Below are 16,062 nucleotides of genomic sequence, written 5' to 3'. Positions count from 1 at the left end.
AAGTATTACTGCTGTATATGTAAATAGTTTGAAAATAAATTATGAAAAGATTGGATTAATTGGATTAATTTATCTCTTTGACTTATCAGTAAGTTTATAATTGAAATCAGAAAATCTTTTGCTGATATATAATTGAGAACAATATTTCTAAAATCAAACAAGGTCTTTATTTAGATGGCTTTTTAAAATTCCAAGGCAATCAGTCATATGGTCTAAAATAAGTTATTTTAAGAATGAAATTTTAAGAGTTCATTATTTCCTTGTAACAGTAGCATTTAAAAACCAATATTTCGTTCAGATTGACACGGATCCAAGTTATTAGTATTAACTTCATTTATGTGAAGTATTAGTCACCAGTTTTAACATATTGGAAAGGTAGGTACACACATACACACTCGTAGTCACTTCCTATAAATTATTAAGATTAAATTAGTTTAACAAGTACTGTGCACATAGAATGTGCTTATTAATAAATGTTTACTAAATTGATTCAGACTCACAGTCTATTTTCTGATTGCAGTAAGTGGACTTTTTATTTTGAAAGGGAATTCTTTAGATATTTGAGTCATCATCATACATAACAGACTAGTTTATCCTGTATTTGGTGTTAGAATGAAGGTTTAACTTAAGTGAATTCTTTTTTTGGAAATAAATACATTATTAAAAGATGTGAAGAGCAGTATTAGGATTAGTATGATTTAGAAAATTTATTTACACACACACACACTATGTTTGAATCAAACTAGCTGGCCTCCTTTATTTAATCAGCTGATGTTTATCTTGTTGCTGAAAATATTTTTGCATTTCAGCATCTTACGTTACAATAAAGTTATAATTATTATTTACGCAGAAAAAAAGAGAAATTTTGAGGGGAAAAAAGAATAGGAAAGGAAGAGGTGAAGAATTCAACTGATCTCACATAGTCAGGATATAGTATGTCTATGAAAACAAAGAAAAAGTAAAGGGAATAGATATTTAAAATATAGTGGGGCGGGGGGGGGGGGGGTTGGATCTCAGTGAATCCTTTTCTCATAGCTAGAAGAATTTAACCAAAAAAAAAAAATTAATGATTTGTATAGAATTTTAGAAAAGTTAAATATGAAAGCTTCTCTCGTGATTTTTGATTTGCAAAGGAAAGGCATGTACGTTTTTCTCAGCTGCAGATGTTAACATTACAAAATTTGACCCTGTATTTAGATTTTAAAATCTCACAAACAAGATAATGTGAATATTGAGACAGGAATATTTCACAATGCAGGCAGAGCAGTCCTTAGGGGAAAATTTATATCTTTGAGCACTCTTAACAAAAGAGAAAAAAATCAATTGGTCATGTAACTAAAAATACCCATAAAAATCAATAATAAAAAACGACTTGTAAGCAACAAAATCTAAATAACAAAAATCAAGGAACAACAATGAAAATTAAAAACTATTTAATAGCTAAAACTAGAATTTACTTTATGCAGAAATAAGAGAGGAACTGTTCATTTCACTTTTAAGAGAAAAACCAAGTTACAAATCTAAAAACCAAATAAAAGATACTCTTAGAAACCATTCTGTCTCACTATATAACCAGTAAAGCTGGCACTATATAATCAGTAAAGCTGGCACAATAAATGCAATGTAAAATACCTATAAGTAATAGAAGATGTAGAAAATTTTAACACTCTCTTGATTGCAGAAAAAAAATTCAATTTACAAATTCCCAAGAAGAAAAATAAAAGGATTTTATAGATTTATAAATAAATTCTACGAAATATGCAAAGAACAGTTAATTCCAATATTATACATCCTGTTTTCAAAAATAGAAAAAGAAGTAATCCCATCACACCAAATTACTTCTATTATATAAATAACATCTTGATGCCTAAATCAAGAAGTCAAAACGCAAAATTATTGATTAGTATTCCTAATGTGCAGTGGACTTAGCAACAGAGGTTGCTATGTCTACATATCATAAAGATTATACCTGTGACCAGATTTATTTTTGTCAGATTGGCTTAATATCATGAACACAGCAAGCAAAATTGACTATATTAATAATATATTAATATGAAATTATTAATTTTATATTATATATTATTTAGATTATATATTTGTAATATGATAATTGTAATTAGTTATTAATGTATTAATATAATGTAATAATAGGAAGAACAATAATTTTCATATGTCAATAGATGCAGAAAAGGCTTTTGACAGGAGTATGTACCCATTTTTTATTATAAAAAAATTTTGAGAGGCATTTATGGCCTATGTCAGGGTCACACAATTAGTAAATATTAAGTTTCTGAGGCCAAATTGAATTCCCCTTGGTTCAAGAAAATTATGCTACCAGTGTAAGTTTTGGCTCAATAAGAGAATGTGGTTGTAACAGTACACAAAACTGACTGTTTAAGGACCAGAACTTAGCTTAGAAAGACTCATTACCAAAAGATAGATCACTAAATTGTTTGAACATATTAAAATACAGAAAATCCATGCAGGAGGTTTAAAGAATTTATTTCAGACTATATTAAAGGAAGAGGACATTTTTAAAAAGTATTCAAGATTATAAGTGATATTTTTTCTAAAGAATAGTCACAGTGAAGACACCAGAAACTCAAGGCCTATAATACCTATTTTCTTTTATTTATATTTAAAAAAAAATACTTAGAATGATGCTGGGCGCTCTATATATATCAAGAAAAAATAAAATACAATTAAGTGCGGGTGGGGAGACAGTAAAAATAAATACACTTTTTAGAGTAACTATGTTTGGAGTCAAACAAGACTCATCTTCCAGAGTTCAAATTTGACTTCAAGATATTAACTTTGTGACTCTGAGCAAGTCATTTACCTTGTTTGCCTCCTTTTCCACATCTGTAAAATGAGCAGAAAAAAGATGAAGCACACCCACTCCACTTTGCCAACCCCAAATTGAATCACAAAATTAGACACAATTGAAACATCTGGATAACATGGGCAGTAAAGAGATATATAAGTGTAAATAAGCCACTAATGGCTTATAAAAAAAAAAAGTGCTATTAGAGGCATGATTTATGACCTTTAACCTGGAAAATGAAGTGAACTAGTCATTTACTGAAGGCTAGTATATAAAAACAAATGGACAGTACAGAGCACTGTTGTTTTCCATGAAATCTTTAAAAACAAAACCTAGAAGGTTTCCTATTGCACTAATGGGAAAGTTCTTAAGTTCATTTAAACAAGCATTTATTTAGTAACTGTCTAGTTACTTTATGCAGGGTCTTGGGGATATAGAGACAAAAAGGAAGGAACAGTTTGCGCTCTAAAGAGGAGAGTACAATCTCCTTGGAAGTTGGGGAGAAATAAGTATAAGATGATTTGAGAAGGGAGATGTGATCACAGAGAGTACTAACCGCTAAAGTAAAAGGAATGCGTCTGTGAGTTTATCACATGTTGAGATTACATGAACCAGAATCAAACAGGATGAGAATGCTTAAAAAATATTGTAGCCTGTGCCAATGGAAGCATTATTTCTACTTATGAGAATATGAAGCCATTGAAACAATGAAAAAAATTTCCTTAAAAGATCAGTAACATATGGAAATGTGTTTTACATGAATACACATGTATAATATATGTCAAATTGCTTATCTTCTCAAAGGGAAAGCCTCTGTAGGGAGAGAGAATTTAAAACTCAAAATTTGAAAAGGAAAAAAAAAGTTAAAAATGTATTTACATGTAATTGGAGGGAAAATAAAATATTAAATAAGAAAGCCCACCATTGGAGTTAGCACAAATTTGAGGAACATAAGAATGATACTCAATAATGATCTAAAAGAGAGAAGATGTCAATACTTAAAAAAAAAATTGTCAATATAATTACTACTGAAAAAAGAAAACCAACAACATTATACTTAGAAATGTGATCACCTAGGGCAAGAAATGTTTAAGGAATAATTGAAACAAAAAGTTGGATAGTCAAGGAGTAAAAGGTCTTGGGAGTTAAAGTAATGATTGAACTTGGAGGTCAGGATTATTGAAGTGGAGCTGGGGTAAGAGAGGAAAAGATTTTGATTTAGGCACAGAATTTATTAGTGAGAAGAAATGGTGAGCTGGAGGTCAATAGGTCACAGCAACAACAATGAGGATCTGGGATGTATGGAATGAATTTTAAAGAAGAGGTGATTGCTGTGTTGTCTTACAAGGTAAGAGAGGCTTTTAAAATAGCATTAGGAATGAGGAAAATGCCAGCTTCTCTCTTAGGAGAAGGTGTCAGAAGATAAGAAAAAGGTTACCTGAGCAAGGGTGACAAAAGGTGCTATTTCTTTAGAAGAAAGATAGGTTTCAGTGATCACTAGGTCAAAGGATTATAAGGGGAAGAGATCTAGAAAGAAGGAAAAGTTAATAATAGAGAAATAGGAATACAAAGACTAGAGAGAGTTAGGCAGGAGGAGAATGGGGATAAGAATGTAATGAGAAAAAAAGAAGTGTAAAAGGAGAAAAGGAAAAGGGTTTAAGTGTAGGCAGTCTGATTCCAGGTTCAATTTTTGGAGGAGAAAGAATTACCAATCCTACATATTGGCATTTGGAGAAAGACTCCATATTCTCCTACCCTAGTCATGACTTTGCAGCATGCTAATTTCCCATTCTTTCAATGCACTGTGGCATGGTGAATTGAGAGAAGGTCTTAGAGGTAAATAATTAAGATTAAGTCCTATGTTTGACCCATATGGGTTATGGAAATCATGGGTCACACCCTCTCCATGCCATAGGCAATTATTGATTATGAGATATAGACAAATTGCTGAACTGAATGAATCAAGAGCTTTTTCCACAATTATCCTTATGAAATCCATAACTCCAAAGCAAAACAAAGTTAACAGGGATAGGTTGATGATCGATGGCAAAATACATGGCTAGATGACAGGTAAATGAAGAAATTACATACATCTTTATGAAAGTAATTATACATATCAATATTCTGAGAAAGACAAAGCTTTTTGCAAAGAATATTTTTGGTAGACCACATCTTTATGACAGTCTTACAACTGTCTGAAAGGTACTGGGAATATAATATTTCACAGGCAAAAACAATACAAAAAGACCAGTAATAATTTTTGACTGAATAAAAATATATAAATGATTATATCTTGCTATAAAGCATTCATTATATTATAATATCTGTTCACAGCTTGACACTGTTGAAAGCATCATACCAGGTATATGAGCTATAGATGTCTGTCTAGTTCATTGACCAGGGAGGAGTGTTTTGAACCTTAATGATAATTTTGTCTTTTAAAATAGGGATATTGAAACAGTTACTGATATTGGCAAGTTCATTTGTAATTATTTTTTAGGATCTTATATAGGACTTAATTTTTAAGTTTTAAAATTTTTATTACCTTTTGTATTTATTTATATGTTAGAATAGACATTACATTATGTAGCAAGTAGTATATAATGTGATAGCAGCATTAGCTGCATTTTGCTGTAGTTAATAGCATTATCAAATGCTTTAAGAGATTCTTTATACCATTTTTTCCCCTCCCAAAACACAATTATATTCTTTTTACAGAAATCCTGGATAAGACAGAACGACTTAATGCTTTGAAAGAAATTTTGAAGAAATTCCATCCTGTTAACTATGATGTATTCAGATATGTGATAACACATCTAAACAGGTTTGTATATTTCAGTAATTTTTAATAATACATATAATGCACAATTGTTATAATATTGCTAAAATATTAGTAGCCATGATGATAAATAGGTAAAAGAGTAGATTTGGAGTGACAAGTATTACAAAATAACATAAATCTTTCACATTACTACTTGATTTCAGATTATTTATCATTGTTTTATCAGATAATAGGATTTTAGAATTAGAAAAAAGTTTAGAGAACAACCCTTCATTTAAAGAGTAAGATGGAGTTTGTGATTTGCTTGTAACATTCATTGTTAAATCCTAATATCCGGGGCCCCCATATTCTTTCTTTTGTAAATACTACTTTACTTCCCTTTTTTAAAAAAAGTGGACCAAGGGGAAGCTCGTTGGTACAGTGGATAGAGCATCAGCCCTGAAGGCAGGAGGACCTGAGTTCAAATTTAGACTCAGACACTTAATATGTTCTAGCTATGTGACCCTAGGCAAGTCACTTAACCCCAATTGCCTCAGCCAAAAAAAGAAAAAAATGGACCAAGTATTATATATATAAAATAATTAATATATGTACATATATATACATATGTATTCTATGTTGATTCAATCATAGATTATCCATTAATGGATTTTCTTAGGAAGTTGTTTTTTGTCTTATTCTTATTTCTTTTTGCTACCCAAGCCATTTCTGAACCACTTATTATAATCCATTGAAATACGTCTGGAATATACATTATTTTAAAGTCAACTCAAGATAGCCATAGTTTAGAAAGGTAGTTTTATGAGGAGAAAAAGTACTGACTTCTTTTGATGTAGAAATTAATTGTGCCATGGCTCACCTTTTCAAATGTGAATAATTGAGAATCTCATGTATTTCAGGGCACAAAGTTGCCTTAGTGAAATACTGAGAAATACAATTTCATAAATTGCACATAAAACTGAAAGAATTGATTAAATTCATGAGAAAGTAAAAGTTAAGAAGCTTGAGTTCATCATAGTTTTGAAACTAATCAGTTTTATGACCTTAGATCAAGTCACTAAATTTTTGAGCCTCTTAGCCTTCATCTATAAAATTAGGAGGTTGAATTAAACAGTCTCTTAAGATAATTTTAAGAGGTTCTGATTGTGTGTGTGTGTGTGTGTCGAGAGAGAGAGAGTATGCAGTGAGCTTGGCTTTTAGGAGTTGAAAAGGGCACAAACTTGCTAAAAAAGGTTATAGTTTTAAGAATGCAAGTTGACATTGCATAGGATATCTTTAGGGAAAAATGTTCAATAATTTTGAAGATGAACAATTAAGACAAAGATTTTGAGTGCAATTCTTTTTGGTTAATTAATAGATGGTAATTCAATGTTGAAGATTTTGATGTAAATTTGGTATTTTTCAGTAGCAGTGGAAGAATTAACCCAAGTTGTAATTTGTCCTCATCATTTTGAGAAGTTTATCCTTCTAATGGAATAAAAGAAATTGCTTCCATTTAAGAAATTGCTTCTCAAGGAATATTAAACAAAGGAAATCAATTCTAGAAACTTAAAAAAAATAGTAATATTTTAAAAAATAATAGTAATAGTAGTATTTGGCAGGCACTGTATTAAATAACTGGGCTACAAAAATGTCAAAAAACATACGAATTGGTTATTTGCTAGCAGTTTTTCTTTACTGGAATGGAAGGGTAGGATGGAAAGAAACTGTCTTAAATTTGACGTTTGGGTTCTAGTGGGATTGTATTATTTCTAAGGTAATTTCTTGGTTTAAAATTCTATGATTTTCTTATCCACTTGTAAATATGTATTATATATTTTTTCTTTTATAGGGTTAGTCAGCAAAATAAAATCAACTTAATGACAGCAGACAACTTATCCATCTGTTTCTGGCCAACTCTGATGAGACCTGATTTTGAAAATAGAGAGTTTCTGTCCACCACTAAAATTCACCAATCTGTTGTAGAAACTTTTATTCAGCAGTGTCAGTTTTTCTTTTACAATGGAGAAATTGTAGAAACTGCTAATCCTGTGGCACCTCAGCCACCATCTTCAAATACTGGACAATTGGTGGAACCAATGGTACCACTTCAGTTACCACCACCTTTGCAACCTCAACTAATACAACCACAGTTACAAGCAGATCCTCTTGGTATTATATAAGTATGAGATGATTTCAGGCAGCCTGGCATTGAACAGAAAAAAAAAAGCAAAGCTAGACATGCATGTTTCAGGGTACAATAGTGTATTTCATATTTCTGACAAATAATTCATGTTCATACTGAGAGAAACATCTTTCTCTTAGAATATATCATATTCTTCTTCATTTCCACTGCAGATCAAGACCATGTGATAAGCATGACTGGAGAGGTTTAATTTTTTTAAACAAAAATAACTATAAAATACAAAGCTACTGCTGCTGCATGTAATCTTATTGCAATCACTATATCATTCCTTTGGCAATTTCTGCCTCAGTATATTGTGAATAAAATTTTTCTATAGAAATTAAATGATTTAAAAACTCACATTTATGAAACATTCAGTACTTTTCAGCCTGCTTTATAAGGCTGTTGTTTTTTTTTTTATTTCATGTCACATTTGGGCGACTTAATTTTCATTCAAACATAAAAGTCCATTTGTAGTTATTAATATGTCAAGTTACTTACATCAAACTTGGAATGGTGTTGGAAAGAATGAAAAAATGCACTGTTGAAATATATTAACACTCCTGCACCTTCCATCTTCTGAGTAAACCTGTGGACAATTTGATGAGGGGTAGGTTAAGTATAGTTCTTAATTCTTGTAGCACAATACCAAGGACATGTTTGTGGCAAAATTGAATTTAGAATATTGTGCAAAAAAAACCCAGAAGTCATCTACTTATTTCTTTATGTTTCATTAATGAGATAAACATTTTGTATACTGTTAATTCTGTAAACAAATGCATGTTCAGAAGATCATTGATGGTCTTTTAAGCTTAATCTAATAATATATTTTAGATATTTTAATTTTTTCCCTCTTGGGGAATACATTTAGAGTGTAGAAAATAGCTCATGACATTTTCATATAAGGTTATATAACTTTTCATACATAAGCATAAAATTTGTTGTAGTAAAATTCTTTAAACCAAACAATGTTTTAATCTAGGACATTTAATCTGTTCTTTAAAATCTATTTTTATGTGGCCCTTTAAATATATACAAAAATCCATTGCTAATATAGCAATAAATACTTTGGGTACTGACTGCCTCTTTGGAGTGTACATATAAAATTACAGACTTGTATTCATATTCTTTTCTGTGGTATGTTGTACTAAAATTTCAAAGTTACTTTTGCACCATTTTTAAACATTTTTTCTTTGATGTTGGTACCAGTTTTGCTGTAAAACAATGCTGCTTTTTTTTTTCATTTTAAATATTTTATTAGTGATGATGCAACTTACAAAGCTATAAATTATAGATAAATTTTCAAAATTAGGTGGCTGTAAACTTTTTTTTAGGCTTTTCTCAAGAGTTCTATGAACAAACTATGCCATTTTTGTCTGGGGAGGAAAGAATTCGGTTTGTTTTCAGCTGCTAGGGTACGTTTTTGTGATAAAAGAAAAGACATTTGGTCATTGTTGTAATCTTCATTCATAATGAGATTTTAAGATCGTCCTATGTATAGTAAATAGATGATTTTGAGATTTAAGGTTCTTAAGAGTTTGATTTGCTCTCTTTTCCTAAAATAAAAATTGCCTTTCCCAACTGTTATGTCCTAGGTATTGTACTTCTAATTTTAACTTGGATTAATCATTCTGGATCAAGATGTTGACATGAACCAGGCTGCTGTTGAAGTACATGTATATTATAAATTATCTTATGTGTTATATTCTTGCAAGTTATTATCTTTTCTAAGAAAACAAAAGCCCTATTATTCCTATTGCAAAGCACACAGGAATCGAGAAAGTACAATAATTTAAAAAACTGTCCGGTAAATGTAGTATTCTTAACTTGTTCTATATTACTTAAACCTGTTGTCTATATAGCTTTAATTTATAGCTGTCAGTTTAACATTGGCATGTCTAGCAAAGAAAATTAAACTTTAAGAGTTTTATAAACTGTTTCTAGGTTGCTAAAGAATTTATTTTTCTACTATATATGGTATAGACAAAGCATCAAAATATGTACAGGAAAAAAGCCTGACTATTTCTTTTGGAAGTAGGCTGAAAGGAAATTTTTCAACTGTCCATATCTTCATATTCAGTCTAGTATAACTTTCCTACTATGATGTGAATCTCACTTTACACTATTTTTTTTTTTTTTGCTATACTAGTATATATAGTCAGCTATGATAATTTAAATTTCATCTGCATACAGTACCATTTTTGTTATGTTAAAACTAGCATTTACCATTTTCTACATTAACCACATACTATAACTCTGCAAAACTGATAATTTCTTCTTTATATTATGTCATAGACATGATACTTATACTGAGTCCATCTAAATATTCCCACAATTGGCCCAATTAGCAATTTTCATTAACATTGATTGAAAATTAATTAACTACTTAAAACAATATATGACTCTGAATACTTGTATTGTTTTTGTCCAGAGCTTAGTTTTATGTTTTAAATGTTGAAAAAATATCTTAAGTATTTGCTTTCCGAAAGAACAGTTGGAAGGCAAGGGGCATATTATAACATGAAACTTTAGGAGATTAAGAGAAGGAACAAAAGAATCTCATAAATTTTATCAATACCAAATTGGGGAGAAGGAACAGCACAGTGGGCTTTAATGATTAAATTTTAAGGAAAGCTAATGAATAAATTCACAAGATAATGAATTGCCATTATTTTCATTGATGCTTCTTATGTCTAATCATTACATTATTGGGCTTAAAGAGCCATGTCTAGATTAGTTACATAAAAGGCATATTGCTACTCTGATTTACGCATTCAATATATATATCCATTGGGGAATCAAATTATAAGCCTTTAAGATATATAATTTCTTTTTTAGAAATAAAATTCATTTAAAAATAATAGTCCAGGTACAGTGGATTTTGGTTTTAAATGGTATTTGTTAGTAGTTTTGAACATTTATAATGTAAATACTATAGGTGACAGCAGTCTGATTTAGGTGAAAAGCAGCTTTTATTTTCCATCCTGTATGTAAATAATGTGGACTTGCTTTTTCTTTTGAGGTACTGGAATATAATTTCTAATATCTCTTAAAATAAACAAAAGGAAACAATTGGAGTAAGAACCTAGGCCTTAGCTTCCATGGTGATTTTAGTTGTTTTTTTTTTTTTATATATACAGTAATAATTGTGATGCTATTTGTCAACTGGATATAAATATATATATAATTTTTAAAAGTCAAAAGCGCTTTGTTTCTTTGTTTTTAATTAATGTAATCTTGTGCTTCACCACCAACAGGATGCTGCAGTGAATTAAATATCAGTGAAGCTTATTCTGTATAAAGAATGCTATGAATAAAACATTATGATGCTTACTGTGTATAATTTTTAGTTCTAGTGCTCTTCACCATTTTGTTGTTTAAAAATTAGCTTACATTTTTCAAGTAAAATTAATGCTCAGGATGTTTTTTAACTGAACTTTGTGTATATATGGAAAAGGGAGAATTTCACTAGGTAAGATAATTTAATGGTATCAATACTGTGTTATCAGTGGAGGTAGCTGCTTCTTGAATTATCTAGTGAACTGAAAGTTGGGATGAAGAGCATTCAGTGTAAACAAGATATTAAAACATTGATCTCTGAAGCCTAGGTAAATCACTGAATAAAGGATTACTTTGATTTGATATGAATTTTAATGGCTTACAAGCATGTTTTATTACAGCTAAAACTTTTCAGAATAGAACATCTAGGAGTATTCTTTTAGTTTTCCCTGTATGAAATGAATTTCAAGTCTGATTTCTGTGTGAATTGGGGGGAGGGGAGATATATAGAGTAGTGGCAATTGGGTGGAAACCATTAAGTTTTACATAATCTCTACTTTTTTCTAGAATCATTTTTTAGCTTATTTTTTATTGCATTTTGAAAAATGTATCAGTTATTTAGCTTGACTCTTATTTTCTCTAATCTTGAGACATTAATATTTTTATAAGCTGTTTAAATTCACAGCATTTCTTGTTAAAACTGACTTCTCCCAAACTCTTAGTTAAGGAAAGAGGCCAGTCTTCACACTTACTCTCTTGGTATTTTTGCATTACATATTACAATGGAAGGCTGTGCTCCACTCATTAGCTTCATAACTATGTATGATTCTGTTAGTTAAATGTGTGTCTGTCTTTTCTACCTTCCATCTCAATAACATCAACTATTGATAGGTGTCAATCCATTAGCTTCTTAGATCTTTATTTTAGAGTGATTTCCCTGGAAACATGGGGAGGGAAGCAGATGAAATCATTACATAATTTCCAAATAAAAAAGTGTGATCTCAATAATGTTCACAATAAAGCAAGAATTCTTTCTACTACATTGCCAGCAAGGGTTCTTTTAACCCTTCTATAGGAAGACCTTCAGGCAAGGGGCATCCAAACCACAAATGTTCCTTTTCCTCGAGCAAAAATGTGCTAGCTCTTTTATATCAACTTCATAATTTCTTGAAACACAAGAAGGTGATTTATTCATCTCCCTTATTTACAAAAGCCTTATGACTATTGTAAAATTTTGCTTTGTCACATTTTCTCCGGGTTAAAACAATGGTGAAATGAGTCTGAATGTTCTAGACTACTATTAGTGGGCATTATCACCAATGCCAGAAAACATTGCTCGATAATTTATGGAGTTTTGAGAACTTTTAAAGTGAAATCGAAAGTAAATTGTCTCCAATTTTAGATTTATTTTCACTATATACCCCCTTTGCTCCTACTGCTGAACTGAGCTGGAGAAGGTCATGAAACTATATTGATTGGATCTACTATACATTAATGTTACATATTCTCAATAGGCCCTTTGTTATAGACAGACTAGATTCTTATAGCTGCAGTACTGATTTGCTTGTAATCTCTTTAAATTATTGTAAAGCAATTGTATGACACTTAATTCCCATCCTCCACCCTTCCACCTCAGATCTCAATCCTTAATCAAAAAGAAAATCTTACACCAAGAGCTTTCTCTCCTCATCACTCAGATATTTTACCTCCTTGTCTTCACTCCTGTAGAAGAGGTGAACTTTTCCTCTTGAAGGCCAACCCCGCTGCATGTCCCATTTCCTGTTCTCCAACAGATTGTCCTTGTTTTCACTTTCAAATTCTGTCTCTGCCTAACTACTAAGGAGCGTTCTTGGCTGTTTACAAATCTCTCCCATCTTTTTAAAAAACCATTATTTGATGCAACCATTTCTTCCTACCTATCCTTATCACAATGCCTAGCAGATAAAAATTCTCATTGACTTGATATTTATGAACAGAGTAACAGTATAAATTGTGTTTTTCCCCATCTTTCCCCCTCTATATCAAAAAATTCCACACTAGGCAAATAAGCAAGCCATGTTAAACTTTTGTCACTCAAATATTTTAATATTTTAGTCATTAAATACAAAGTGAGAAGCAGAAGTATTGAGTGGCTATAACTTGATTTTGATTTTTCATTATAATAGTTTCAATTATAAATTCTTTAGGGTAGTGTTCTTTTATATCCTCATACAGAAAATGTCCAGTACATATTTAAAGAATTACTATTAATAGTTTTTCTAGAAGTGATATGAATTTTGTAAATGGATCATAATTTAAAATGGGAATTTCTCCTGGGGTTTTTATGCCAATAGCTCCAGAGATCTGTATCCTTAGGAAGGTATAATCTGCTGGCATTTCTAAGCCTGTCATATCCAAGTCAGCCAGTCAACCAGCCTACTTTTAGAGATTCAGTGGCTAAAATCAGCCTAAGAATGTTAGCATATCTTGGAAATTCTGAAAGTGGCAGATTTTTCTATGAAACAATCTCACTTATCCTATAATGTTGCTGAAAAATCATAGATTCATAGACTTTAGAGATACTAAACACTATTTCGTTAGGATCATTGAAACAGAAGCTAGACAAAACTTAAAAGGTCATGTAATTCGTCCAACCTTTATTTTACAGATGAAAAATAGACCCAGAGATTAAATGATTTGCTCAAAATCAAATGACTATATTTTGCAATAGATAGTTTTATATCAGAGGCAATAAAAGAATCCATATGTTTTTCACAATTTTTTTCCTGGATATCTCTGTTTTACAGTAGTCATATTTAAAAACAAACAACTATTTGTATTTCCCTCCACATCATTATTGATTTATAGATTTTTAAAATTAAGGAAATGTCCTTTTATTCCTATGCTTTTTAGTAATGCAACAAATGATGTTTTATTTTATCAAAGACTTGTCATATAGGATTTGATTGTTCTACAAATATTTGATATAATTCACTTGTAAATCCATCTAGTCCTAGAAACTTTTACTTTGGGAGAAATCTTCCCATGAGAATTGCTTTAGTGGTTTCCTGGAAATTGCAATAAAGTCTGTAATTAACATATTAATGCATTTATTTTTTATTGAAAACCAGGTATTCTCTTTGAGAGTCCCATTCAGTAATCGCCAGAAATCCAACAATTCTGTTGGTTTCTACCTTCTAAATTTTTTTGTCAACCTGAAAAAAGACTCATAGAATTATTTCACAAATAATTATTCTCTAGGTCTTCCATTTAACTTTTTCTTTGAATACTTCGTTCCTAGGTAATTTGCACATTTATTCAGTAATGATGTTCATCTATGATATCTTTAAACATACATAAAGGAGTTTCTCTACTTATCCCCGCTAACTTTTTATTTTTTTAACTGTTGCTTGAGGCCAAGTTTACTGCTTCTCCTTTTGTGATTTCTCCAGAGGAATAATAAATTATACTCTGAAAATAAGACTGAAGTCTTATTTTAATTATACATATTTATATTTTGTGTGTTTCTTGTAAATACCAGATCATTAGATCTTGCTTCCAAATATATCTTCCTTAGTTTTAGTTTGAGTGAGTTTATTGCATTCACTTTCATAATTGATAAGTTTATTTTTCTTTCATCAAACTGTTAAAATATTTCTTCTGTCCATTTCTCTTTACTTCAAGTTCTTTCTTCCCAGACTTGCTCTTCTTTAGCAATACCCTCTTCAGCTCCAGCCTAGTCCCCAATTGATTATAGATATATTGATTTAAGCTTACTTGCTCAGCCCAAATAAGAGAATCAGACTCTTCTTACCCTCACTTCAAAGCTGGAATGATCTTTTCTTGTCATATCCCAATTAAGAGAAAGAGTTCTCCTTTCTGCTTTCTTAGGGCATTTTTTTCTTCCTTAAAAAACAACCCAAAGCTGTAGTTTCTCTGTGTTACTTCGTTAGGGTTAAATTTTGAATGAACAATATAATCTCTCTTACTTTATTATAGAGGTAAACTTTTGATTATTTAACTTATCAAATTGTTCAAATATGTTTGCTTTTTTAAAAGTTTCTTTTGTCCATTGCATTTACTTTTTGAAGTTTCTGATCAGCTAGCTATGATTCAAAAAAAAAAAAAAAAGTAATTATTTATTTTGTTAAAAAGTTCTTTTTTCCCCATGCAGGATTACTCAGCTTGGCAAAATGAGTAGTTTTTTAGTTGTAAATCACTTTTTTTTGTTTTTTAAATTTTCCTTTAGTTTTTATCTTTTCTTTCCTGTAATAGATATATAGTCCTATATGATTCTAAGGTTCCATGCTAGAAATTTCTACTTGAAATTTTTTTTAACCTTGGCCACCTCATTTTGAGGTGTATTAGTGTTCTCTATAGCTGTCATTTGAAGGGTTTAGCAAAATATACTTTGTTACCCAGTTCTTACACTTTAACAAAAATTCATTTTAACATTTCTTAAAATGTGATATTCAGGCTTCCTTGTTTTTTATGCTCTTCTAGAAGCCCAGTAATTTTTAGTTTTTCTCTTTATATTTTCCAAATCTTACTTTTGATAAAACCTGGAGCCTACATTAAGCATGTCACTTAATCTCTATCTGCCTCAAGTTTCTTCAACTATAGAAATAAATGCACATATCCCAGAATTCTGAGGATGAATTAAGAAAATATTTGTGGAGTGCTCAACATAGTGACTGAATATAGCAGGTACTTAAATAAATGTGAATTTCCCCTATCTTCTAGAGTTTTTTTTTTAATATTCTTGTAGCCTTAATTTTTTAGTTTTTTTTTTTCATAACACTTCTCTTCTGACTTATGTTTTAGACTATCAGATTTATCTCTTTTCACTCTTTTAGTAGATTTCCCATTCATTTTGATAATTATTGAAACCATTCTATATTTTCTGAGATTTGTTTTGGAGTTTTCTTATCCTATAGTGTGTCTTCCTTGTATTAGTTTTTCTGTGTTTCATCATTTCTTCAGTCTCTCTACTTTTTCCTACCCTTAACATGGCATCTGAACTTCAGAATTTTC

General features: G+C 30.4%; 1 protein-coding gene across 2 annotated transcripts in view; it reads left to right on the top strand.

Moving 5' to 3' along the window:
- The window catches only part of ARHGAP5 (Rho GTPase activating protein 5), a 106,663-nt gene extending 95,550 nt beyond the window's left edge, over window positions 1-11,113 (top strand). For both annotated transcript variants that reach the window (XM_051977280.1, XM_051977279.1), the window contains exons 6-7: window positions 5,543-5,648; window positions 7,438-11,113. In XM_051977280.1, coding sequence (XP_051833240.1) covers window positions 5,543-5,648; window positions 7,438-7,768 — 437 coding nt within the window. In that variant the 3' untranslated portion in view covers window positions 7,769-11,113. The remainder of the gene's footprint in view (window positions 1-5,542; window positions 5,649-7,437) is intronic.
- The last annotated feature ends 4,949 nt before the right edge of the window (window positions 11,114-16,062 follow it).

The sequence above is a fragment of the Antechinus flavipes genome, chromosome 2 (assembly GCF_016432865.1).
Source record: "Antechinus flavipes isolate AdamAnt ecotype Samford, QLD, Australia chromosome 2, AdamAnt_v2, whole genome shotgun sequence".
Classification (NCBI taxonomy): Eukaryota; Metazoa; Chordata; class Mammalia; order Dasyuromorphia; family Dasyuridae; genus Antechinus; species Antechinus flavipes.
Note: the sequence above shows the minus strand (reverse complement) of the source record. Positions and strands in the feature narration are given on the sequence as shown.